General features: G+C 36.7%; 2 protein-coding genes across 9 annotated transcripts; one reads left to right on the forward strand and one right to left on the reverse strand.

The window, feature by feature from the left end:
• Nucleotides 1–2104: 2104 nt before the first annotated feature.
• ftr87 (finTRIM family, member 87) lies at nucleotides 2105–8080 on the forward strand (the record flags this gene model as incomplete). Its single annotated transcript, XM_084118729.1, has 7 exons — nucleotides 2105–2680; nucleotides 2769–2855; nucleotides 4458–4691; nucleotides 4889–5048; nucleotides 5167–5226; nucleotides 5343–5396; nucleotides 7210–8080. 7 exons carry the CDS (start codon nucleotides 2105–2107, stop codon nucleotides 7758–7760), a joined length of 1722 nt encoding a protein of 573 aa, XP_083974855.1. The 3' UTR covers nucleotides 7761–8080.
• Nucleotides 8081–8083: 3 nt separating this feature from the next.
• On the reverse strand, nucleotides 8084–20412 carry eef1da (eukaryotic translation elongation factor 1 delta a (guanine nucleotide exchange protein)). 8 transcript variants are annotated; one of them, XM_084118731.1, is made up of 10 exons: nucleotides 20081–20147; nucleotides 16903–17408; nucleotides 15698–15818; nucleotides 15285–15356; nucleotides 12481–12546; nucleotides 11948–12035; nucleotides 11568–11668; nucleotides 11259–11456; nucleotides 10964–11158; nucleotides 8084–8211 (listed from the first exon to the last, which is right to left on the reverse strand). In XM_084118731.1, exons 2-10 carry the CDS (start codon nucleotides 17403–17405, stop codon nucleotides 8173–8175), a joined length of 1383 nt encoding a protein of 460 aa, XP_083974857.1. In that variant the 5' UTR covers nucleotides 17406–17408; nucleotides 20081–20147; the 3' UTR covers nucleotides 8084–8172. The 8 variants fall into 8 exon arrangements, with proteins under 8 accessions (XP_083974857.1, XP_083974856.1, XP_083974861.1 ...); XM_084118730.1 differs by having other exon boundaries at nucleotides 16903–17412; XM_084118735.1 differs by lacking the exon at nucleotides 16903–17408 and having other exon boundaries at nucleotides 20081–20194.
• Nucleotides 20413–27146: the final 6734 nt, after the last annotated feature.

Genomic DNA, 27146 nt, shown 5'->3' on the forward strand with positions numbered 1-27146 from the left:
TCTCTCTCTCTCTCTCTCTCTCTCTCTCTCTCTCTCTCTCTCTCTCTCTCTCATATTTGATCAACTAAAAAAAAAGAATTTCGAGAAAACAATTATCTGGATCTGAACAGATTTGCAAACAGAGTTGCAAAATCTGCATTAAAGGGAAGATAAATCTGCTCGTAAAAAAAAATAAAAAATCTGTGCCTGTAATTATGAAGGTGGATTTTATAATCTGGGTCTGTCATATGAGCTTTACATTTGCTTCTTTGTAAATAAAAATGTGAAACATAGTCATCTTTATATTGATGATATGTGTAATTAACACATTATCTTACAGGATCTTTTAAACACAATACTTATTTTTAAATATTTAAAATTAGTTTTGGGGACAAATATAAAATTGTGAAGATGGCCTTTATGCATTTATTATTATTTTATTTTTTTAAACATTAAAATTTGTATTGCCTCTCCAGAAAGTAGTTTCCTTTTACAACTAATGTAAAGATGGAAAATTAAGTTAATTTGTTGAATTTATTTTCTCTAACACCTTATGCAAATCAGTTATATGTATATATTAGCTTGAAGGCATTCATTTAATGCTTAAGTAAAACAGCTCAGGTTAGCAAAGAGAAATGGCAGTATATATTTTCAAAAACTTCATGTGTAGTTGCAAAAGTGTTATGAAGAAAAGGTTTATTAGTATGGTTAGTATATGTATCACCATCCTCAGAAGTTAGAGCACCTCATATAGAGACAAAATATAGTGTCCAAAAGCGTTGTCCGGAAATATATTTGTTTTTAATGACCGTACAAGTTCAATTAAACCATCAAAATATGAGGAAAATATTTTATATTTTTTAAATATGAGTGAAGAACAAAACACTAAACTTGGTTAAGGTTCTGACAAAATTATTTGGGCAAAAAAAGGCACACTACATCTGCAGGTTTTATTTCACTATGAAAAAAAAAATGCATAGAAAAACAAAGAGCTCACAGGAAAAGCATACATTGACTACAACATAATACATTATTAATATTTAATTGGTTCTCTCCTGTTTTTGCATGTGTTCATTATTTCTTTGTATGTCAGCCTGGCAAAAAATTATGCCGGCACAATTTGGCAAGTTTCAGTGCATTATCACAAATAAAACAATTGACTCCAAGCACAACTACGCATTATGCTTACAAAATCATTTATACATTTGTAATAATATTTAAATAAAGGATGATGCCAATTTTCCTAGGCTGGAATTACTTTTGGCCACTAATGTACCTCATCTTGAGTTGCCGTGCAGTTTGACCTTGTAGTCTCAATAAAATAAAAATAAAATAAAACAAAAACAAAACGCTCTTAATGAATCATTGAAAAAGACTACCATTTTGAATTCTTTACTGTATGAACTCATTGAATCCATCAGAGCCGCTACTGAATCAACATATGACTCATTTACTGAACTGTAATTTCAATGTGATATGCATCATTATCTAATAAAGAAATAAGGAAGCAAAAGAAAGCAAAATATATTCTCTTTTTGTCTGCAGATTATATCTCACGCTCATGTCTTTATTCATGTTTCCCATAATAATACTAAAATTATGCCAAAGAAAATACCAAATGTGAACTAAAAAATAACAAATGCACTTATTTTATATTCTCAAATGGTTTTGGTGGGTCTTAGCATGAAAATGTTTGGGAACCCCTGTTCAATGAAACGAGACTGAAGAATATATTTAGAAATTGATGGATACTTTCTTAAAAACGTGTTTTATGACAACCACTATTTAAATAATGAGAAACAATACTTATATCAGTAGAAAGCAGGGACTTTCCTCTTTTTTTTTTTCTCACAAAATAAAATGTATGTATGCTGCATGTAAAGCAAGTTTACCCACCTGGAACTTCGATTTGCATAAAAGCAAAGAAGTGGCCCTTTCCTGTTCTTATGTGTGATTGGCCGCTTCAGGCTGTTTCGGACTGAAACCTGATAAGCTTCTACTGTACCTGCATTATGTTCACGCCCAGTTTATACACAAACAATCATTGTTTCGTCCTCTCTGTCCTTGGCGACCAGTTTACTGCCTTTCATTTCACTCTCCTCTGACTGTACACATGTAGGGGAAAATGGCAGGAACAAATATCTCTGTCGATAAGGACCAGTTCTGTTGCTCAGTGTGCTTGGAAGTGCTGTGGGAGCCGGTCACTATTCCCTGCGGACATAGTTACTGTATGGAGTGTATTAAAGGTTACTGGAGGAAATGCGAGTTAAAAGAGGAATGCAGCTGCCCTCAGTGTCGACGCACCTTTAGCCCCAGACCTGCGCTGTCGAAGAACACCATGCTGGCTGATGTAGTGGAAAAACTGAGGAGAACCGGCGTTCAAGATCCTGGTGCGAAGGCAGAGGATGTGGAGTGTGACGTTTGCACTGGGAAGAAACACCGAGCTGTTAAGTTCTGTGTGAAATGTCAGACGTTATACTGCGAAATTCACTTGAAGATTCACAATGAAAGGAATCGCAGTAGAATGCATCCACTTATTGAAGTTACAAAACAAGCACAGAAAAGAATCTGTTCACGGCACAATAAATTGCGGGATGTTTACTGTCGCACAGACCAACAATGCGTTTGTAGTTCGTGCTTAAAAGACGGCCATAAGGGGCACAGCGTGGTGTCGGTGATGGAGGAGAGGACGGAAAAACAGGTAACAGAAATTGTAAAGAAAATCTTTGAATTGCACAAAACAGAGTTTGAAGATGGCATAAATTCTCACGTGCACGGGTTTCAAACAGAAACATCTCGAGGAAGCGTGGAAGAAGTCAAAGCAGAGGTGCAAGGAACGAGAAAAGGAACTCAGAGACATTGTGAAATACGTCAAGGTAGGTCTACTGCTGAAAATTTCAGATAATGACAGATTGCTTATTTTTGTGTAGAACACATCTGTGCTTTTGCTTTATTAACCCTTCGTCCTGTTCGAGAGGGGAAAAAACTACTTCAGAGGAATGGAACAAAACTTGGCGGTGAACACCATATGAATGAGAAACATGAAAACAGAGCAATTTTTGTGGGATTCAAACTACAAATCAGCAATGAATGTGTTAAACTCTCTAAAACATATAGGCCTGGTTTCACAGACAGGGCTTAGATTAAGCCAGGATTAGGTTTTAGTTAAATCAGGACATTTAAGAAGCTTTTATAAACGTGCCTTAGAAAAAAAACATTACCGGTGTGTATCTTGAGACAAAACAATGGCACAGATATATTTTAAGATATATCAGTGTGAGTTGCTTTCAAATAAAATGGCTCAAACATTTTAGGCTAAAGCCTTGTCTGTGAAACTGGACACTATAGAGAGCAAAAAAGACCGTCTCACACACACACACACACACACTTATGAACTGCATATCAAAATGCAGTATCAATAATTATGTCTGAAAACACTAACTTGGGATTGCACGACCCTATTATATATGTATTGGGTTATACACAAGAGTGTTTCTTGTCTTCAATAAGTAGGCCACCCACCAAAAAGTGTCCCAATTGATAATCAGTTTTGTATGAATATTATATATGAATTTTACACTCGCTAGGACATTTCTTAATACTAGGGTCACTTTTTCAAAACACTTCCCACAACAGCAGTCTATGTGCGCTAAACTGTGGATCATTTATCATTGCTTTGGAACAAAAAGCATTCAGTGACTACTCTTTCAAATGGTCTGAATTCATTTCTTAGACACAAACCACCAAAATTACAGGCCAATTTACACAATTACAGTACATGCTGTACTCTTTTTTTTTTTACGGTTAAGCTTAAGTTCAAAACCTAACATAATACAGTAATACCATATCAAAATATGTTACAAATCTAGATCTTAGATGTAGTTGAACACCTACACAGGTGTTTCATTACCATCAACAAAAGGCGAAACTTAGTTTTGTACTGTAATGTAAACATGGACCATGTAATAGCAGAGTGTGTCATTCTTGTTTTGTGAAGAAATTTCACAAAACAAAACATTGTGTAATGCTATTTGTTGTTAGTGTGTTTTTTTAAAATGTTTTATGAATAATAAAGTCTATTTGTTGGGCAACAACCTTTGCCAGTTGTGTAGAAGAATGAGTTGATGTATGAAGTATTTTGGAGGTTTAGTGCATTATGGATGTGAAATTGAAAGTTAGTTAGAACTTTGTAAAGAAAATTGACCTATGTATTGAGAAATGTATCCTAATGATTGTACATTTTTAAATGGGACATTATTTAGAGATAAATATGGTTTAGTAGCTTACCATGAAATGCTCTCAAAACACAAAATATGAATGAAAAAATTACTAAGGAAGAAAAATATAGCCACATTCATTTTGTTTAAAAAAAAGATACATTTATGGTGTTCGTTCTGTTAGACCAGCGAACAGTGCGAGTGTGACCTGTACGTGAACATGGCCAGAGGGTTAAACAACCCTTTCTGTCATTGCAATAGCGTTCTGCACAAGCGTTTGAGGAGGACAGTGAGAAGATCTTCATCAGACTCCTGCGCATCGTTGAAAAGAAGCATTCGGAGGTGAAAGAGCAGATCAGAGGCGAGGAGAGAACAGCTCTCAGCCAGACGGAGAAGCTTCTAGAACGACTGAGTCAACAGATAGTTGAACAAAGAAGAGGAGAGGCCGAGCTAGAGGCGCTCTCAAACACTGAGGATCATATCCATTTCCTACAGGTGAAGTCTGAAATATGAACTCAATTTGTTTGTTTGTGCTGGAGGTTACGATACTCCACAAGAAACAATATGTGAACAGCTGAAGAAAAGAAGTTGCTTTTATTCTCTTTGGGGAATTTGGGCCATGCAGCGAATAAAAAGGTGTGTTTGCTTGTACATTAACGCACTAACTTTACCTGTCTGACTCACCTGTACAGAACTATAAGATGCTCTGTGCTCCACCTGACACTGGAGGTCGGCCCAGCATTGATGTCCATCCGTACTTCCCTTTGCTGATATTGAGAAAAGCTCTCACAGAGCTGAGAGATAAAGTCGGCGAGGTCTCTGACAGAGAATCGACAAAGATCTCAGAATTAGGTGAGTATATAAACACAGATCCGCAAGATCTAGTCCTCCAGAGCCGACGCCTGCTTTGAATTCTATAATCTGCGGATGCACAAATGGCTGTTGACAGCGAACACTGTTATATTTACAGTTGATGAGCACGATCAGTCAGCTGAAAACTCCCTGAGTTGTCCGTTGAACACTGAAACAGGTACGGACACTCACATCCCTCCCAGCAAGTGAGTCATCAAACCACATCAACCCACCCATGTTTACCGGTGTAAGTTAAATGCATCTGACATAATTCAACTCTCTGACCTTTTCCAGCCAATAGACATTTACAACAGACTGAGCCGAGGACCAGAGGAGATTTCTTACAATGTGAGTTCTGATTTAGCACACATTGGTTATCATGTACAAGGTAATGTACATCCAGCTGGTGTGTTATCGCAAAATAAACCCTGACAGGGTGTTCAGAACCCCCGACACGAAGCTGAATGAACATTATCCCGTTTATTACACGCATACTTTGCGCATAAGTAATTTTGAGTTGAAATATTTGATTAGCTCATACAATGTTCTGTCTGAATACTGGATTTTTATTGGCAGGAAGGTGCACATTAAAACTGTTTATTCCACAGGTAGTTCCTGTCAGTTTAATCACCATTCTATATTAATGCGCTGCTTTAATCGAACACACACACTTTATATTAGGCATCTTTAACTACTTAGTTGCAACAAAAAATAAGTACAATATACTTATTGTGTTTATGTTGTATTGCAAAAGACTTGTTCTGGTACTGAGGTGGGACACAGGTAAGGTAAGGGACAAATTTAGTGGTATAGGTTTAAGGGTGGGTTAAAATGGTAACTATAACAGTGTAATAACAGTGTAATTATAGCTGTAATTACATAAATTAATTACAGAAGTACTTACATGCAGGTAATAATAATGTGCAATGTAAAACATGTACGTACATAAGTGTATTGTATAAAATTATTAATTTGATGTTAATACACAGTTAAAAGACACCTAATATAAAGTGGGACCCTTGATTTTGATTGGCTGGAAGGTGTGCATTAAAACCGTTTAATGCACATGTACTTCCAGTTTAATCACCATTCTATATTTGAGCGCTCATTTCACTGAAGCGTGAAGAGAACTAAGAAGACTTGACACAACATGAAACTTTGCTGGAAGTATCACCAGGGGCTCTACACATGAACTCGAGCATTGACAACATTGTTTGTGTACACAGTTTACTAAAAAGGAAGATTTTGAACAACTCACTGTAGCTGTGTCCGCCGGCATTTTGACAGTCAAAAATAGTTCATCTCTGAATGCAACGTAACAGGGAGGAGAGTAAAGATGGAAAGCTCCTAAGCTTAGTTCCATATAAATTCACGATAATTTGTTGTTTTGTCGTTAGTGAAAATCAATATTGACCTTGTATTTGAAAAAGGATGCTCATATAAGAAGCAATACTAAAATTCAGTCAGTTCATTCACATTCGGAGATCGACTATTTTTGACTGTCAAACTGCTGGCGGACACAGCTACAGTGAGTTGTTCAAAATCTTCCTTTTTGGTAAACTCTGTGTACACAAACAATGTTCTCAATGCTGGAGTTCATGTGTAGAGCCTCTGGTGATACTTCGAGCAAAGTTTCATGTTGTGTCGAGCCTTCTTAGTGTTTTAAAAATAGTGATTTTTGATGCTATCATAGTCGTGCCCCAAGCTCTCCCATTCAAAAGACAATCTGACCGAAAACGGAAATACGGTCAAACTTAAAAGTGGCGTTTTCATTCTAATTATGCTTTTAAATGAAAGTTCGCCTCAGGTAGATTAACAAAAAGACCCTAGGTTGTATTTTGGCGAGAGTTAACCTTTAAGGTACAAATCTTGCATAGTGTGCCTTTAATACTGAAGCCATTGGTTTCATTTGACAGTAAATACAGTTGATAATTGAGGTGCAAGATGGCATCAGCACCCATCTGTGGTGTAAACGTGAGAAAGAAGCGCTGGCCTCAAATGAGCAGTCATTATACAGCATTGCTATTGATGACGGTCATTATCTGGGAATAAGTGACCGCAGAATGTTGCAACTGACCAATCAGAATAAGACTTCAGAGAGCCATGTAATAATGTAAATTATTAGACGAGACTTATTAGCCAAGTATCTTTCCTCTTTCAGACTGCTGTGATTTGACGTTAGACCCAAACACCGCCAACTTTTTCCTCCGTCTTTCTGGAGATCACACAGAGGTCACGACGGTCCACGAGCCTCAGCCGTACCCGGGTCACCCGGAGCGCTTCAGCAGCTGGGCTCAGGTCCTGTGCACTGAAGCTCTGTCTGGATGCGGATACTGGGAGGTGGAGTGGGGAGGTGCTGGAGGAGTTTCTATTGGAGTTTCCTACAAATCAATTCCAAGGACTGGAGGGAATATGGAGCGAAAACTGGGATGCAACTCAAAATCGTGGAGTTTAGATTTCTCCGATTCTGTTTGTTTGTTCCGGCACAGTAAGTTTAGTGTAGAAATACACACTCCAACACCACATAGAGTCGGCGTGTATCTCGATCGCGGCGCTGGAACTCTCGCGTTTTATAGCGTTTCTCTGGCAGATGACACCATGTTTTTGCTACATCGAGAGCAGACTATGTTTGCCCAACCTCTCTACCCTGGTTTCTGGGTTGGACTGGGATCCACTTTGAAACTCTGTCGAACTTTAAGCTTCTCAGCTTAGCAGTTCATTCTGTGCTCTAATTTTGTTTAACAGACAGTTCACCCAGAAATCAAAAGCATGTCAATGTTCACTCACCTTCATGTTGTTTGTTTTCTTCCAGCGGCTTGCTATTGTCAAACCGCCCACGCAACCATTATGAAAAGGAGCACTCTGACCACAATATTTCTTTGTTACATTTTTCCTTTTCATTTTTGGCTGAACTACATGTAACCCTTTAAATAAAGAATAATAGTTATGAAGCAAATATGAAGCATGAATTTAATGGAATCTTGTAAACTGGGACAGGAATAAAGAGCATACTAATAAAGAGTCAATACAGTGAGTTTGTTCACGTGGCTGAACAGTTTATTGGAAACCGTGTGATATAAAAGCAGCATAACCCAGTGTGAGGTGGTTCTTCGTGGTGAGAGGCTCAGATCTTGTTGAAGGCAGCAATATCGACACTCTGGACCTACAACATAATGAATGTAGTTTTGGTCAATAAAACTTGATTTTTTAAAACATTTTATACATCTTATCAAAGAGTAAAAATGTCACAAACATTTCTGTTCATATTTAACCCAAAAATAAAGTAAATTACTGTTTTACTTTAAAATGTATATCGTAAATAATTGAAGACCAATATGTTTTTTGTCATTGTCAAATATATACTGATACACACAGCACATATACATACATATGTATGTGATATATAAATTATTATAAATTATAAATTATATATATAATTTCATAATTATTTTCATTACAATTAAGTTACTTTTTCTTTAACTTTTCCTGAAATATTTTATTAAAATTACTTTAACGCAATATACACACATTTGTAAATTGTTTATACATAATTATAAAATCAGTATTTCACTGCAATTCACAAAATTACAAAAAAAAAATATTTTGCTTTTAAATATATGTAATGCATATTAAGCTTAAGACTAAAATATGGTTTTTGTCATTGTGATAAATATAATTCAAATTTATAATCATCAAATTTATACTAGAGCCCGACCGATATGGATAAAACGATGCCGATACCGATAAAAAAAAGCCAGATACCGATATATCGGCCGATATTATTTATGTGTATATTATAATACAGTAGCAATATTATTTATGTGTATTATAGTACAGTAAGTTTGGACACACTTTCCAATTGGTGTGTACAAACTTTTGATGGGTAGGCTACTGTATATAGAATACACAGTATAAACAGAATAAATATATAAAGGTTTTGCAATGATCACTCAAATGTGGTGATCAAACACTTGTGTGACAAAGATATGTAATGGAGGCAGGGTGAATGATAGAATGAGAATTTGAGCTGTAACCAAACTAGTTTGCATTGCATTTTATATTATATTATATTCTAAATACTGTTGCATAATCTTCACTAACGACTTTGTCTTTTAATTTACTCACGTTATTTAAAACATAACTTGTATCAATAAATATATCAAAAGTGTCACTGACAAAACCTTATCTTCTATTTTTAATCTTAATTTCTCTAATATCTACCAGTGGAGGAAGAACTCAGATCTTTTTAGTAAAGTAAAATTAATAATATCATAATGAAAACGTTTATAATTACATATGTACAGTAGTTTTATACTATTTTAAATAAGTAGTAAGCAAAATGTACTAAACGTGAAACTAGGACCCGAATATTCGAATATTCGTTCGGTGGGTTGGTATTCGATTTGAAAATTTGACATTCGTTTTTTTTTTCACATCTGGGATCCCCCGCGAAACGGTTCATTTGCGCTTGAACAAGGCCGGCGACACACTGACTGCGTGGCATGGCCGTTTTTATTTCGGCTCCCATGTTAACAGGTTGGAGTTTGCAGACTGCCTGCCGGAGTGTTCTCTGGCTAGAGCGCAGAACAGCGGAGTTTGTATGGACGAAGTGCATGTCTGAGCTTGTGTTTTGGGTTAAGCTGTGTTGCTTTGACATTGTGGAAAATAGAATAATAGAAACAAAATGTATTAGCCTTTTTACCCGTTATTATCAATCTAAATTAATCTCGTTTTTCTTTATTTAAATTTCGTTTTTCTTTATTTAAATTTCGTTTTTCTTTATTTAAATTTCGTTTTTTCTTTATTTAAATTTCGTTTTTCTTTATTTAAATTTCGTTTAATTTCTTTATTTAAATTTCGTTTTTCTTTATTTAAATTTCGTTTTTCTTTATTTAAATTTCGTTTTCTTTATTTAAATTTCGTTTTTCTTTATTTAAATCTACCCTTTACTGTGTCAGTAATTTTGTTAGTCAGAAAAATATTAGACTACCTTAAAAGTATTGCTTAATTTAACAGACCTGTGTGTGTGCGTTTTATATCACTAATGCAGTGTCCATTCTCGGACGCGTTCTCTGCCTGTGAGGTGCGCCGCTTCCCGCTCGCGCTGTTCTGTAGTTTACTAAAAGTGTATTAATTCTGAATGTGTCTCGTCTCGCGTGTCCATCTGGCTACTCTTAATGCAAAATGGCCCTATATACACACTTTTGCCTGTTCTTTGTGACAGCTTTTAGGTGCTTTATTGGCAGCGCCATCCTTACATAAATCACTGCACGCTGCATTTTTTTAAATATTAATTTATCGGCCATTATAAATGCCGATACCGATAGTTAGGAAAATGCCTAATATCGGCCGATAATATCGGCCCGCCGATATATCGGTCGGGCTCTAATTTATACATTTGTATAATAAAGCGATTTACTTTCATGATATTTACGTTGTTCTTAAGTTTCTTTTATTAATATAATATAATATAATATATATAATATATATATATAAAAATGCATAAATTAAGGCTATTAGTTTAATATGGTTCTTGTGAACGTGATGTGTCTTTTCAGTATATATTTTTTTAAATAATTTATATAATATAAATTATATAATTATCTTAGTTATTTTCATGACAATTAAGTTAATGTTTTCCTCCATTTTATTAAAATTACTGTAATGCAATAAATAAAACATTTGTAAAATATACATCATTATAATATAATCAGTATTGTTCTACAGCATATAAAACAATTACTATAATAAAGTAAATAAAAGGTAAAAATGCTGAAGTACAATGTCTGGACACATTACAGTAATGGAAATTGGATGACAAAAAGTGAAGAAAAAAAAAAAAAATGTTTAATTGAACATTAAAGTGACCAGATTTTTTTTTAATCATGATTCAACCAAAAACATTGTGCACTTACGTAGTCCTCATATTTGGTGATCTCCTCTTCCAGAATGTCTGTTCCTACTTTATCGTCTTCTACCACACAGTTGATCTGCAGCTTTTTGATGCCGTATCCGACCGGAACCAGCTTCGAAGCTCCCCACAGGAGCCCGTCCATCTGTATGGAGCGCACACACTCTTCCAGCTTGGACATATCGGTCTCATCGTCCCACTGATCAACGAAAGAAACATGATACATTCAAAAACTAGAGCTCAGCAGGAAGAAATTATACTTGATAGGTTAAAGATTGTGTGCGCTGAAGGTCCCGTACAGGTTTGACGTCCAGCAGGATGGATGATTTGGCGATGAGGGCTGGTTTTTTGGCTTTCCTCTGGGAGTACTCCTTCACCCTCTCTGCTTTGATACGCTCTGCCTCCTCATCTTCCTCATCACTGCCAAACAGGTCGATGTCGTCATCATCGTCAGCACCGTTATGTTTCTCAACCTTGGGCGTCTGGACAGGAGCAGCCTTCAGATAAAACAATATACATGGTATGTAAAGAATTATGGTTGTATTTTCTTAATGCACAAAGGTGGCCGCGTTATTATTGACTTCAAAATAGCATTATCTCACAACTACCTTGGTGACGGTAACAGACTTTGAAGCCGGCGATTGGCCTTTCTCCAGTGTGGCCATTCTGGACTCCAGTTTGGACAGCGTGGCTCTTAGATCATCCACCACTGATAAACCAAACGCACCATTAATCTCACACTGATCACAATATGCTCAAGCTGTGTCAATCTGTTCCAAACCCTAGTGTGTTGCATCACTGTCCACATAGGCATTTTATGTTGATCTTAGAGAGTAGGAAAGCCTGTGGGAATTGTGCATTTATGGACATGCCCACATTGCATTGCTAACAATCACCGTGTCTACAGTGTCAACTAGAAAATTGCTTTCTAGGTAGGAAACTTGCTAGGTTTTGGAACAGCCATATCTCTGTCTTTTCTCGCATGTACCTTTGTGCAGATTCTTGTTGTCCAGTTCTAGACTCTTGAAACGAGAGAGCAGCTCACTCTGATCCTCAGACTTACTGGCATTCTGACTCTGCAAATCAGATGGAGGAGAACTGAACATTAGTGAATTACATCTCATAAACAGCTGACTGTTAAAATCACACCATGCAGGGCTGCGACTGCAGACATGCCCAACAAAAGGTTTGTCAACCAATTCAAAACCACAGGAAAACACGTGAATGCATGCAAATCAAGTGGGAATTTTTTTTTATTTCAATGTTTCAAACATCATATCCTGTTATAAATGCAATTTACTTTGGTGAAGGCTAAAACTTTAAACCAATGCATGAAAACACAGTCATGCATGACGTCTGTGCCCTTAATGTGTAAAAACCTCCCATAAAAACACTAGTCACACAGTAAACAGGCTGTTGTGGATAAGTCAAGCAGAAATGTGTGTATGATCCATGCTGCTCCAGGCTCCATTCACATGTTTTTCACACAGATGAGCAACTGAACCGCCCCAGAGGACTTACGGTCTTCCTCTCCCGTGGTTTTTGAGCGCGTGTGTGCCCTTTACTAGCCTGTAGAGAAGTCTTCACCTGAGAGATTCACATTTAACCACCACAACCAGAAAACAAATCAGAAGAGAGACACAGATAAACGACTATAACAGAAACTGAGAAACTTTTTCCTCTCACAATTCTGACTTTTTTCTCAGAATTGCGGGATTTAAACTTGGAATTGTGAGCTATGAAGTCAGAATTACAAGATATAATTACTTTTCTCACAATTCTGACTTTTTCCTCGCAATTCTGATTTCTTTTTTCAGAATTGTTAGATATAAACTCGCAATTGCAGTCCAATTCTGAGGGTATTTTCTCTGAATTGTGAATTTATATCTCAATATTCTGACTTTATAACAAGCAATTCTGAGAAAAAAAAAGTCTGAATTGCGAGATAAGTCGCAATAACTTTGGAAACAAGCTTTCATAGAGAAGAGATGCATGCATTAACTGTTTTCATTGCCATTCAGTTTTTGCTTAGGTTTAAGGGGGTCATGACATGAATTTTTTTTTTTAATTATAAATGTTCCTTGCAGTTCACTTATATTAAGGTTTTTTTGCACAAAAAGCGGCTCCTTTAAGGCTTGTCAGAATACAGACACTTATGATTGGCTAATGTCATTGCATAAGAAACGGTATCAGCGTCCACATTATGATTGGCTAACTTTTGAATAAAACCATAATTTACAGACAAACATTATGAAATCATTTACATATGTTTGTAATGAATCTGCTGTCAGATCAAAACAAAATGCTCCGAACAAACATAATCCTCTGATGCAATCCAAGACGCCATTAAAGCATAACTCTCGCCAAAATGCAACCTAGGGTCTTTTTGTTAATCTACCCGAGTCAAACTTTCGTTTAAAAGCATAATTAGGATGGAAACGCCACTTTTAAGTTTGACCATATTTTTGTTTTCGGTCAAATTGCCTTTTGAATGGGAGAGCTTGGGGCACTTCTATGATAATATCAAAATCGCTATTTTTAAAACACTAAGAAGGTTCGACACAAAGTGCTTTGTTTATAACGAGGAGGATGTTTTAAGCTATGAACCTTGCATGATATTTTAATGGTACCTCATGTCAAAAGTAAGGCGAATTTGATTTCTAATGTCATGATCCCTTTAAAGAGGTAAAAAGGTTGCTTAAACATTTGTGCAACTGTGCATAGCTCTTTTAATAAAATTACAGTTGCGCACATATCTTTGCAGTTTTTCAAGAAGAAAATAGAAAAAAACATGCAAGCCAAAGCATATGTTTGCTGTGTACTTGTGAGGTCTGCGCACTTGAATCTGAGTCAGACCAAGAACATGCCATAAAAGCATAAACCACAAACACACACTAACATCTTCAGGCAGCTGCAAAGCAACCTGCTTCCTTTTATTATAATATGAATGATGACAGATGAACAAGACTGAGAACGACAGAGCACAGCACATGCATTGCAAAATGAACAGGCACATAAACACAAATTAAGATGTCATGTAGTGAACGGAAGGAGATCAAGCTAGACCCACTTGCATGACAGAACAGTTTGCTATAGATAAGTGTTTTTAGATGCACACAGTTGGATTATATAAAACCTTTGAGGTGTCAATCTTAGTTGATGTCTAGAACGCATATGCTTTGATGATGCGGGAGGTGTAAAGTAACTGCTGACAGAGGAATCAAATACTGCAGAATCAGCGAGAAGAGACCGTGGGAGATTCTGTCTGTTTCGGGAAAATTATGAAGCCTTTTAGGTATTGAAGCAATGCAGTTTAGAATCTGTGCACAGGATTTCATAAATTTACCCCAAAATTAACTGGATAAACCTACAAAAAAACAAAATGGTTCACAAGCAAAATAACCAAAACCAAGTCAGCTAATAGAGTGCAGCAGATCAAAAATTTGTTTTCACTGGGCAAATGCGACAATGCCAACTTCTGTGCCCAAAAGTATTTTGTCCCAGACTAAAATGCATGTTTGAGCTGTTTTAACAAAGCAAACTGCATTGATACATCTTAAAATATGTCAGTGCCATTGTTTTGTCTCAAGATGCACACCAGAAATGTTTTTTTCATTCTAAGGCATGTTTATTAAAGCTACTTAAATGTCCTAACTGAACTAAGGCCTAATCCTGGCTTAATCTAAGCCCTGTCTGTGAAACCAGGCCATAATGTGATCAATTTTGAACTCAAAAGTTAATCTTTTAGGACAGAACAAAACCCACATTACTTTGTTGATTCACTTTTCTCACATTTTCTGTTTACTTGAGCTGTCTGTTTACTTTCTATTATATATATATATATATATATATATATATGTTAATTATACTCAAAATTATGGCACTACAAATCATTTTACAGGTCATAAATTGTGTACACGAGTTAGTAATCTGCATGTACAGTTTACTAATCCATATCTGCAGCTGATTTTGTTCTCCCTGCCAAAGGCACAGAGGGGGCTCCGTACACATGTTAAAATAGCACAGGGATATTTTGGGAGGGCGAGTGTTTGTACTGTAGCTCCAATCTTGTGGGTGATCAGCAACTGAATGAAAAACTGTCCTGTTCATTTCACCTCCAACTTGGTTAAAGTTTCATGACGTAGATTTAAATCAGCCCTTCAAAGTGGTCCCATGCAGGACGACAGTTACAGACCGTCAGTAATCACTCTAGTTAAATGCGGTTCACAAGAAGATTACAGTACAAATTCAGTATGCTCCAAAAAATGATTAATACCAAGAGTTGAGATTATGATGAGTTCTTTCATTTTGGGGGCAGTACTCACTCCGGCTAGGGATTGCTGGATATTCTGTCGGGCTTTAGCAATGTCCTGCAGGATGGCACTAGAATCTCTCTCCTGGAAGGGTACAGCGGGGTAAAAAGGCCCATGTCAAACAAACCAGCAAGAGGCAGAGAGTGAGCATGCAAGCAAGCAGGCAAACAAACAAAGGTGAAGTACATAATGAAGCGCTGTCAGTGCAGTGAAAAGAAAAAGCAGAAACCTGGATAGTTGGACATACAGCAGCTGAGTAAACATGTATTCATGCCTCACCATTAGGATTCTGTCACCCTCATTCATTGGGACAACTACAGCCTTATACCGGCTTGTATGACAACCCAAATGAGGAAGTTTTAGGCCCTCAAACTGTGCTGTTGGAACTGCTTCGCTACAGCATCCTGATCTCTAGTGGTCAGTACCTGAGATGTCTGAGGTACGCCGTTCCTGGCCTCGTAGAAGCATCTCTCGGCCTCGTCGTATCTGGACTTGTCGAACCAGATGTTCTCCTGGGCGAGTCCCTGAAGTCCACTCATTGTGATGCTAAGAACACGAAAAAAGTAGACATGGAAGTTAGAATTATAGTTTGTGTCAAAGAGCAAACATACAACTTTAGAAAGAGACTTAAAGTTAAAAGAAAAAAGTCAATTCAAAAATGCAAGTCTTCAATGCATTTCTAAAGTTATTCATTCATGAGTAATTGTGCATCACAAATGCATTAAAACATTAGAAAATATAAATCAAGCGGAACAAGCCGAGCACCACGTGCCACATTTCCTCTCCTGTATTTACACATATTATGACAGCTCACAAATTCTCTAGAATTTGGATGTTAAATTGAATACACAATTAATCATTAGAGATTTTTCTTGCATTCGAGCTAAATACTTGGCAGCCAATACAACCGAATAATTTATTTTTTTTTTTTATTTTTTTTAATTGCCATTTTTCTATAATAAAAGAAGTCAGAATCTCCAAAAGTTGGAGGAGAAAAACAAAACTTGTTGAGCAAGATTAAACTTTTAGTGACCATGAAGGACTTGCTAACTGCTGGTTTAAATAAGGCAGCAATAACTAGCTAAATACAGCAATTTTACTTAGCCTATATTGTTGCTCAATGAGAACAAGGAACATAATAAAACAAACAAGCACTGAAAAGAAGTTATGAATATAATAGGCTGACAAAATAAGAAGGTTTGGCAATATATAACTATCCTAAACCAACCAATAAACTCGTACATTCTGTAAACACCCACTTTATGCCTGGCTAACCTTATGATGACGAAAAAACTACATCGTCCAGGTCTTGCATTCACGTTGATTTTGTAGAATGGTTATTTGGATTGATTGTCCAAGTCCCTTCAACCACTAAAACTCCTTTCATTTATTTTTTGCTGACACTGGCTTCAGACAACAGGACAGACTTTGCGTGCTAAAGCCCTCGGATTAGTTTCACACTGATCAACTTTCACCCAGCAGCCAATGGTGACACAAACCAGGTTGAGGCTTTTGAAAAGAGAAAAATGATCTCAAACACACTCAAAACACACCGTTCAATAAGTCAAAAGACAAATTTCAGAGTTTCTTAAAAAAAGTAAACTGTCCCATGCCCCTAAACTAGCCATACTTGTCCCTTTTATGAGGGGCGCGCTCGGTCTCGGAGAAGACCCTCTTCCTGTTACTTTTTGGGAAATGCCGATCCCTCTGGGGTTCAGACGACGAGCGCTGGTGGGTCGAACCCCGCTGCTGTGGATTTGACGCATTGGAACGGGTGTACGTTTGGTTCTCCTTCTCTTGGGATTGTTGTGCCCCGTTTCGTTTAGCCCTGAAGACCAGGGTGCGGGGGATTCGGTCTTTGGAAGACGAAACTGGAGGGGTCCCGCTCCCAGCACTCAACGAGGTCTGATAGGCATCGTTGGCCTGCTCATATAGGCTGCTGTTGAACCAAACCTTCTCTCCTCTAGTGCCCTGAGAGGTCAGATCATGATGGAAACGACCTTCTTCAGAGCCTTGATTTTCAGACCTGGAAGAACGAGTGCGGTTTTTCTTTCCGTCATTTGAATTGGGCAGATTCCTTGTCTGTTCGTGTCTAGTATCTTCTTTGGCTCGAGACCCCAACTGGTTCTCCATCCTCTAGCTCAATTACAGCATATAAGGAAAAACAAATAAGGTACATGCTAAAGAATTAGTTTGAGCTGATGTTAGACAGTAAACGAGGGCAGAGATGGAAACAACCAAGCGCATCCAGAAGCCTTGCAGAGCAGCCGGTTTACATCAGCAGAAGTCCGTTCATGAGGGCAAGAACGTTTTCACAGGGATTCACCAAGGGAACCAATACATTACTGGACGTTTCGCATTCAGACAGTGTGATTTTATTCAAATTTCGTTTAAAAAAAATTATATTCAAAAAATATTCAAATTATTGTGCAGTCTGGCCAAAGATTACATAATTAGCTAAATTGTCGTTGTCCCTTTGATAAATAAATGTAAAGAATTTTTCATTTTTTTTTAAAGCCATGCAAGTTGAGCAAAACGATGTACAAAACGAACAGAAAACTTTTGAACTTTTGCCCATATCCAACAAGTTGCACAAAATTACAGCCAAATGCCTCAATATATTCTGGCTTACTTTCAACTTGATATCAAGTATTACATGTGTGGCATACTGTTACGGTGACCGGGAGGGGACATGTTCGGTTCACTTAGTTTTGTCGTGGCCACACAACATGTAAACTCGTGGGAATGTCATAATATGTTGTTGCCACGAGATATTAATTCGTGGGAACATCATATTAAATCGTGGGAACGTGATAATAAATCGTGGCCATGAGATCATTTTGTTGAGGAAACGACATATTTTTCTCATGGCCACAACTTCATATTTTGAGAGAACGACATCGTTCAACACTGTAACCATATACAGCAGCCGGAGATGGAGATGACTGGTGAAAAAACATTTTACTTTGAATTAGGAATGTCATATAAAGATATAGTGCGGTCTCTGGCATTAAGACATGGGTACGTAAGTGAAAGACACCTGAAGCGCATTCTTAAGTTGAATGGATTTTTTCGTCGGAAATTTGCTGGCTTTAATGAAATACTCGGGTCACGAATAAGTCCCGTTTAAGGCAATGAACAAAAACAAATTATGAGAAACTTAAATTAACAAATAATAAAGTAAATTATGACCGGGGTAAAAGGAGGAGCCCGTGTCGCGTGTGAAGATTCGGTTCCCACATGTTATAAAACTCGTAGCCACGAGAAACGGATGTCGTTCCCTCAACATACGGTCTCGTGCCCACGAGAAATTATGACGTTCCCACGAGTTTATATGTTGTGGTGGCCACAACAAAACTAAGTGAACCGAACATGTCCCCTCCTGGTCACCGTACTGTTGATTACAACACGTTTTAAGCTACAATCATTTTAGTAATAAATGCCATCTGACAAGTAATTGGAGCCACAGAAAAAAACAACAACAGAAACATGCACACAATCCCAACGCCTTTCACTAGAAATTAACCTCAGCTGTGATGTGAAGCAAAAGTGCAGAGAACTCTAATAACAATTAAATTAAAAGGTATAAATATTTACAGTATTTTGCCAGTTTTGCACAAATAAATGGTGTAAATGGCAACAATCAAGTTGAAAATAGACGGGAATATTCCACTACCATGTTTTTTTCCCATTACCAAAGTCTCTACCTTACAATGGTGAAAATTTGGTCATGCCAAATTTCAAACTAAAACTAAATCCAACTTCCAAAACTAGGGACAATCCATCATTCAGGTTACAAACACACCATGCATTTCTATTACAACAAATTATTTAGGCTAGCCAATAACAAGGTTTTATGCTAAGTTAGTGTACTTTGTTACACAGTTCACCAAATGTCACCACAGAGCATGTTTGCTATGACATATGGAGTTAATTTAACATTTTATTGTTTGTCATCTCCAATCAAGTTGTATTATTTGTATCACTTTACAATAAGGTCCCATTAATTAATGCAATAACTAAAAATAAGCAATACATTATTTATTAATATTTGTTAACGTTTGTTAATAAAAACACAACTGTTCATTGTTAGTTCATGTTAACTCCAGTACAAATTGATTTTAATAATGTATTAGTAGGCTAAATGTCATAAATGCTTTAGAAGTATTTTTAGGATTTCATTATTAGTTCATGTAGTTTACTCATGTTAACAAATGGAACCCTAAAATGTAATGAAATTTGCATTAGTTCTTGAGATGAAAAGAATGAGAAAGAGATGTTGAAAAGAAAGATGAAGAAACTCATTGCAAGTTACCATGTGACATAGATGTCCATTTTATTTATGCTCAATAAAAAGGGGAGTCACTGAGACTGACTTTGGCTTGAAGGACACGAAAAGCAACTAAACCAGAGTAACAACAACAACACGTCTAACCCAGATTTAAACCAGCAGAGACCTGTAGGTCAGGATTAGATGACACACACACAGATCCGTTACAGATGCTTCATATGACCCACCCTGTTTATGAACATATGAAACACAAACTTCAACTTCATGTGTGCTGTCTGTCAGTATCAACTCCAGATGCTTCACGGAAGCTTTATAAACTCATGAGTTAAGATACTGTATGATGTGTATGGAGTGGGATCAAGTTCAAGGAGTTTTAAACTCTGCAGCGGATTAAACTCATGGGTTTCATTCGCAGCCACGTGGCGCGACACGCACAGCGGAACACTTCAGCAGCAACACGATACAAGTGAAACATATTTACCACTATCGTGTTAGTGGAAACTAAAGTTTTACTTACTTTCGAAGAGTTTGATAAGTGACAAGCGGTTCGAGTTGAACTTCTCCGCCGGACTCCCTATTACAGAAAGAGACCGAGGAAGTCGGGTAACACGAACTTATAGCTGATAGAGGGGTTTCCTGCTAGATGTCATTGTTTATATTGAACGATGCAATGCAGGTTATACGATTTTAGCATTGTAATATACGTCTTTATTAGTAAAGAGTTGATTGTAATCTATACAGTATGTACAAATATGTAAATATTCATTAAAGTGCCGGATTTTTATGAATATCGCCCCCCAGAGCAGAGATGGTACATCCAGTTACGTTGCACCGAAACATTCCGTCCTCGTGCCCCGAACTAACAGCTGCACATAATAACTCAACAAAATTTGGATTTACTTTTTAATTCTCTTGACTCAAACGGCAAAATTCTGTGTGAATCTCCTATTCAAATTAAATATATTTCTGAGTCTATCGATAAGCTGAAACTAAATAAATCTCATGGAAATGATGGCCTGACCTCTGAGTTTTACAAGAAATTCTCAAATGTTCTTTCTCCATTTCTTCTCCAAGTGTATTAAAGAGCCTTCATTAAGGAACTCTCTCACCCCACTGAGGGCGTTATAAATTTGATCCCAAAACCTTGCTCAGCTTGAAAATTGGCGACCTATAACCTGTTGAATAGGCTAATGATTACAAAATATTAGCCATGATTTTTGCTATGTGTTCTAGATAATATAGACCATGATATAGGCTACCTAACTGATGACTATCAGTCAGGTTTCAGAAAGACTTCAAGACATATTAGACTTGTTCTTGATCATTTAGATTACTAGATCCCTGATGACAGTTTCTTGCTTTTGCTTGCTTTTTATAAAGCTTTTGATTCTGTTGAGTTTCTTTTTATTCTTAAGTCTTTGAATGTTTTTGGTTTTGGTCCCAATTTTATCAATGCAATTTACACTTTGTATAATAATGCCAATGCTTCAATTAAACTACAACATGGTACATTTAATAGATGGAGGCATCCATCAAGGCTGTCCAATATCACCATATCTTTTTCTGCTTCCTATTAGCCATCCACTTTCAAAATAGTCATTTGGAAGGTATCTCTGTTGCAAACCCATAAATATTAATAAGTAAATTGGCTGACGACACAACTCTGTTTTTGAAAAATAAAGATCAAGTTTCTTTAGCCTTAAATATAATTCATTTCTTTTCACCTGCTTCTGGTTTAGTTCTTAATATCCACAAATGTCAACTTTTATTTAATACACATTCCACTGATGTTAAATGTGACATTCCAATCAATCAATCATGTAGAACGCAGGACAAAATTATTTGTTTGAAAGTTTTGAGGTAATGGACATTTCCACTCTTAATAATTATCTCAAGGTTAAATGGATAAAGTCTTTTTTAAACAATTCCAAGTCTTTTGGGAATATTATCACGTCATATTATCAGTTTGATAAAAATATACTTTTAGTGAGTCAACTTTTAGATGATATGGTGTCTTGCTCTCTTATTAACACTTTATGCCGGAATTTTTCTTGCCACATTTTAAATGTAAATTTTCAAAGAAAACTCCTTTTTTATTTACAAGAAAGAGTTTGATGTGTATCTAAACTCTTCGAAGGAACTCTAAAAACTCTATACTGCATATAAGACTCTGTTATGGTGTAAAATGTTTAAGCTAGTTTAATATTCTTTTTGGTTTTGTTTTGTAACCCTCATTATTGTTTATTAGTTTATTACTGTCTTGTTTTTGTTATTGTTGCATAATAAAAAAAAACAGCTGCACATCAAAGCTTCAAGTAAAAACATCCTATTAACATTTTTATGCCTTATTTTTTATTTGATTATAATACTATTCTCTCTTTTCTGTCACTTTTATGTATTTGCCAATAAAGGAAAGAAATATGTTTTTTGATCAATAAAATCCTTAAAATTTTTCAAGTCTTCTGTTGAGCTTTTTGCCAACAGTTAGAAAACAGTTAATTGAAACATTTGCTGTAATGAATGTTGTTATATGAGGATGACACCAAGACACCGTATTAGATTTATTGTTACGACAATACTTTATTATTTATATTTTGTGGCCTTTAGTGCCTTGAATTTGAGACCATCTGAAACGCCTCTGGTATTGTTCAGTCCAATAAATAACAATTACCCCATTAAAATGACAGTATTGATAGCTCAATTACCAACAATTTACAGACCATTATAAATCAATACTTAACCTTTAGTGTATAAAGTGTCTGTTAGCATCAATAGACAATTATATCAATAATCAATTATAAAATATAAGATAGCATCATGTTACTGATACGGTTTGCCAGGAATAAACTTACACAAAATTTTAGTTTTAATAATTAGAAATGCATAGCAGTTTTAAATCTCTCATAAGGAGTCTAGTGAAATTTCTTTTAATCACAAGTATAGGAACATTTTTATATCATCTGTTTGGTTGTTGATTTTCAAGAATCTCTCATCTTTGAGTATGCAGCACTCCAAGATTGTTGTTATTGTCACCTAATCTCTCAGTTTAGAGAGCTTTTCTACTAAAGCTTCTACCAGGAGTGGGGTTCGAACCCACGAGGACATTTGTCCATTGGATCTTAAGTCCAACGCCTTAACCACTCGGCCATCCTGGTCTTTTTATCTGGATTGATCTGGTCAAAGCGGCTTTTTGAAATGGAATAAAACTGTGTGATGTTCCTACAACATTACATATGCATTAAACACTACTGTTTTTCAGAATACGGATTAAATCAAGTCTAAACCGTATGCACAACCCCAGTTTTGAGCACAGTAAACATCTAGCAGGAGTGGCATTCGAACCCATGTGGCCTTTTGTCCATTTACGCCTTAACCACTCGGCCACCCTCTCAAACAGCATCTAATGGAAAACGGAGCGAAAAGCGAGCCGAGCCGAGGCGAGTCGAGTCGAGTCGAGTCGAGTCGAGTTGAGCTGGTACTGGTAATGGAAAAGCGCCATAATATGGTTGTCTTTCAAACACAGAAAAACGGAAAGGAAAACAATTAATCATAAAGTGTCCTTAACTAGGATCACCACATTAGCTGACCGATCCAGACAAAGTAAAGTGGCTTTTTGGAGTGGAATAAAAGCATTTGGTGTTCCTTTGACTAGCCACTTTTATTCACAATCTGGATTGAATCATGTCTGAGAATAACCTTTCACAAACTCAAGTTTTGAAGAGCTTTTCTATTAAAGCTATTACCAGAAGTGGGGTTTGAACCCACGAGGACATTTGTCCATTGGATCTTAAGGCCAACGCCTTAACCACTCGGCCATCCTGGTATACAAAGAGTGTTCAAACATAGATCAATGGATTGATCTGGTCAAAGTGGCTTTTTGGAGTGGAATTAAACTGTGTGATGTTCCTACACCATTACATATGCATTAAACACTACTGTTTTTCAGAATATGAATTAAATCAAGTCTAAACCACATGTACAATCCCAGTTTTGAGCACAGTAAACATCTAGCAGGAGTGGGATTCGAACCCATGTGGCCTTTTTTCCATTTACGCCTTAACCCTTTGGCCACCCTGGTCTCAAACAGTATCTGATATGGTTGTCTTTCAAACACAGAAAAATGGAAAGGAAAACAATTAATCATAAAGCGTCCTTAACTTCCTAGTTACCACATTAGTTGACCGATCCAGACAAAGTAAAGTGGCTTTTTGGAGTGGAGTAAAAACATTTGGTGCTCCTTTGACAAGCCACTTTTATTCACAATCTGGATTGAATCATGTCTGAGAATAACCTTTCACAAACTCTAGTTTTTCTATTAAAGCTACTACCAGGACATTTGTCCATTGGATCTTAAGTCCAACGCCTTAACCACTCGGCCATCCTGGTGTACAAAAAGTGTTCAAACATAGATCAATGGAAGGGAAAATAATTAACTATAAAGTGTTTTTAACTAGGATCTGAGATCTCCATATCTGATCTGATTGGTCTGGTCAAAGCAGCTTTTTGGAGTGGATTAAACTGTGTGATGTTCCTACATTATTACATATGCATTAAACACTACTGTTTTTCAGAATATGGATTAAATCAAGTCTGAACCACATGTACAACCCCAGTAAACATCTAGCAGGAGAGGGATTCGAACCCATGTGGCCTTTTGTCCATTTACGCCTTAACCACTCAGCCACCCTCTCAATCAGCATCTAATATGGTTGTCTTTCAAACACAGAAAAACGGAAAGGAAAACCATTAATCATAAAGTGTCCTTAACTAGGATCACCACATTAGCTGACCGATCCAGACAAAGTGGCTTTTTGGAGTGGAGTAAAAGCATTTGGTGTTCCTTTGACAAGCCACTTTTATTCACAATCTGGATTGAATCATGTCTGAGAATAACCTTTCACAAACAATAGTTTTGAAGAGCTTTTTTATTAAAGCTATTACCAGGAGTGGGGTTTGAACCCACGAGGACATTTGTCCATTGGATCTTAAGTCCAACGCCTTAACCACTCGGCCATCCTGGTGTACAAATAGTGTTCAAACATAGATCAATGGAAGGGAAAACAATTAACTATAAAGTGATCTGAGATCTCCATATCTGATTGGATTGATCTGGTCAAAGTGGCTTTTTGGAGTGGAATTAAACTGTGTGATGTTCCTACAACATTACATATGCATTAAACACTACTGTTTTTCAGAATATGGATTAAATCAAGTCTAAACCATATGTACAATCCCAGTTTTGAGCACAGTAAACATCTAGCAGGAGATTCGAACCCATGTGGCCTTTTTTTCCATTTACGCCTTAACCCTTTGGCCACCCTGGTCTCAAACAGTATCTGATATGGTTGTCTTTCAAACACAGAAAAATGGAAAGGAAAACAATTAATCATAAAGTGTCCTTAACTTCCTAGTTACCACATTAGTTGACCGATCCAGACAAAGTAAAGTGGCTTTTTGGAGTGGAGTAAAAACATTTGGTGTTCCTTTGACAAGCCACTTTTATTCACAATCTGGATTAAATCATGTCTGAGAATAACCTTTCACAAACTCTAGTTTTGAACAGCCTAAAGTGTCTACCAGGAGTGGGGTTTGAACCCACGAGGACATTTGTCCATTGGATCTTAAGTCCAACACCTTAACCACTTGGCCATCAGCCTTCCTGCAACCCTTTACAGTCTGGATGGATGGATGATGTTACAAATTATATGTTGTTTAGGTTTGAGCTTTCTCATCTTATTTCAAGAGTGTCTCAAACATAGCAATGGAAGGGGAATTAAGTGTTCTTAAGAATTGCCACATTCTGTCAGATTGATCAGAGTGGAGTAAAACCATCTGTGACAGGTTGCATAAACTGGATAGTGGATCTAATAATCTGGATAATGAAACCTATCAATGTGATGCCAATTTTTCAACCTCCTCAATGTAAAAGATACAAAAATCAACCTCCTCAATGTAAAAGATAGAGAAATAATTTATTTAAAAAAAGTATTTGGATGATGTAATAAAAGGCAATTGGAGGAGTCTACCATAGCATTTTTTTTTTCTAAAAGAGAGCAAGGAATGTTAATACTAAATCACAAAAAAATACTTTATCACAATAAAATAAAAATACTTAACCACAAAAGTAATTACAAATGTGGGTTAAATGTTATTATTTTGGTGTGTTAAACAGTGTATTGTTATGCTTTCTCTCTGTATTTACTGTAAGAAATCCCAATTGCCAAGCATTTGTTATAGGGATAATAACAAATGTAATTTTAGTACAACATAATTTTAGTTGTTTTGTAACCATTTTTTGACATTTCTATGTCTGTGTAAGAGTGGAATTCCTGCAGTGGTTCAAGCTGCAAGACTGCCGAGTGACTAAAGAAATGTTATTAGCAAGATGGTAGAAAACTGCACATTTCTTGTCTATTCCACCCACTGCCACTTATACCAACGACAGAAATAAGAGCAGTTACAATAGTTTAATATGGGAGAGCGTTGCTATAGAGACTGAGTGACAATATTGTATTGCAGTAGGTAACACTTCATAGTCAATACCAAATCAAAGCTATTTAGCACATTAGTTGTAATTGAAAAGGTTTAATGACAAAATATGGTTATGGTTACACTTAAAATAGTTACAAAATAGATGTATGAGATGATGATAACTTATACCATTAATCTTACCCAGCATGTAAAAATAGAGAGCGAGAGAGAGAGAGAGAGAGAGAGAGGGAGAGAAAAGAGGAGGTAAAGGTAGAGAGCCCCAAGAAAGGGACCCAGAGAATCAGAGAGCCAGAGCACCAAAGAGCAGAGCATCACAATCTTGTTTTATCCTTTCCCAGACCATGTGACTAAAACCCAATTGTGAGACATTCAAACTGACCAATCAGATAATTACAACTTCCCCCACCACACTAAAGGTGTGACAATTCATAGACCCTCAAAGTACAAACATCTTGGCTTACAGGCCTGGATCACTATGTCTTTGAGATCACTGTCTTTGGGAACTCCAAATGGCCCTTGTGGTGGAAAAAAGGAAAGCAAATGTCTTTGTTAGTTTCAAATATCTTGGATTATTTCCTACATAATCCTACATCTGTTTATGAACCTTAGCTTTCGTTTGCACCTATTGTGTAATCTTACTGCCTGTTCCACCAGAGATATTCAACAATGAATGAAAACTGTGCCGACCAACCCCTGTGCCAAACCAATCCTGGTCTTCCCTGCAAAATCCCTAAATGGCTTACTGTCTTTTTTACCAATGTTGTTGTCAATTATTCACATTTTGTCAGACTACATTTTCTCTCCCCTGAATCATATGCCCCTGTTTGACAAACTAAAAATAGATGTTTTCTCATATTAAAGATTGATGCATCAAGCATTTGTTTGTCTACAAGGATAGCTTACCTCTACAAAATCCCACACATCTCTGAAAAGATCAGCATTTCTCCAGATGCATTTCACAAACAGCTGCTTATATATTCAGCTGTGAAATTAGGTTACATTTTAAAGTCAATCCGCCAGTGCGCGCTCCACGAGCCATGATGAGGACGCGCTTCAGTGGAAGAGAGAGAGCGACTGTGAGTGTGAGTTCA

The sequence above is a fragment of the Abramis brama genome, assembly GCF_963993115.1.
Source record: "Abramis brama genome assembly, chromosome: 7".
Taxonomy (NCBI): domain Eukaryota; kingdom Metazoa; phylum Chordata; class Actinopteri; order Cypriniformes; family Leuciscidae; genus Abramis; species Abramis brama.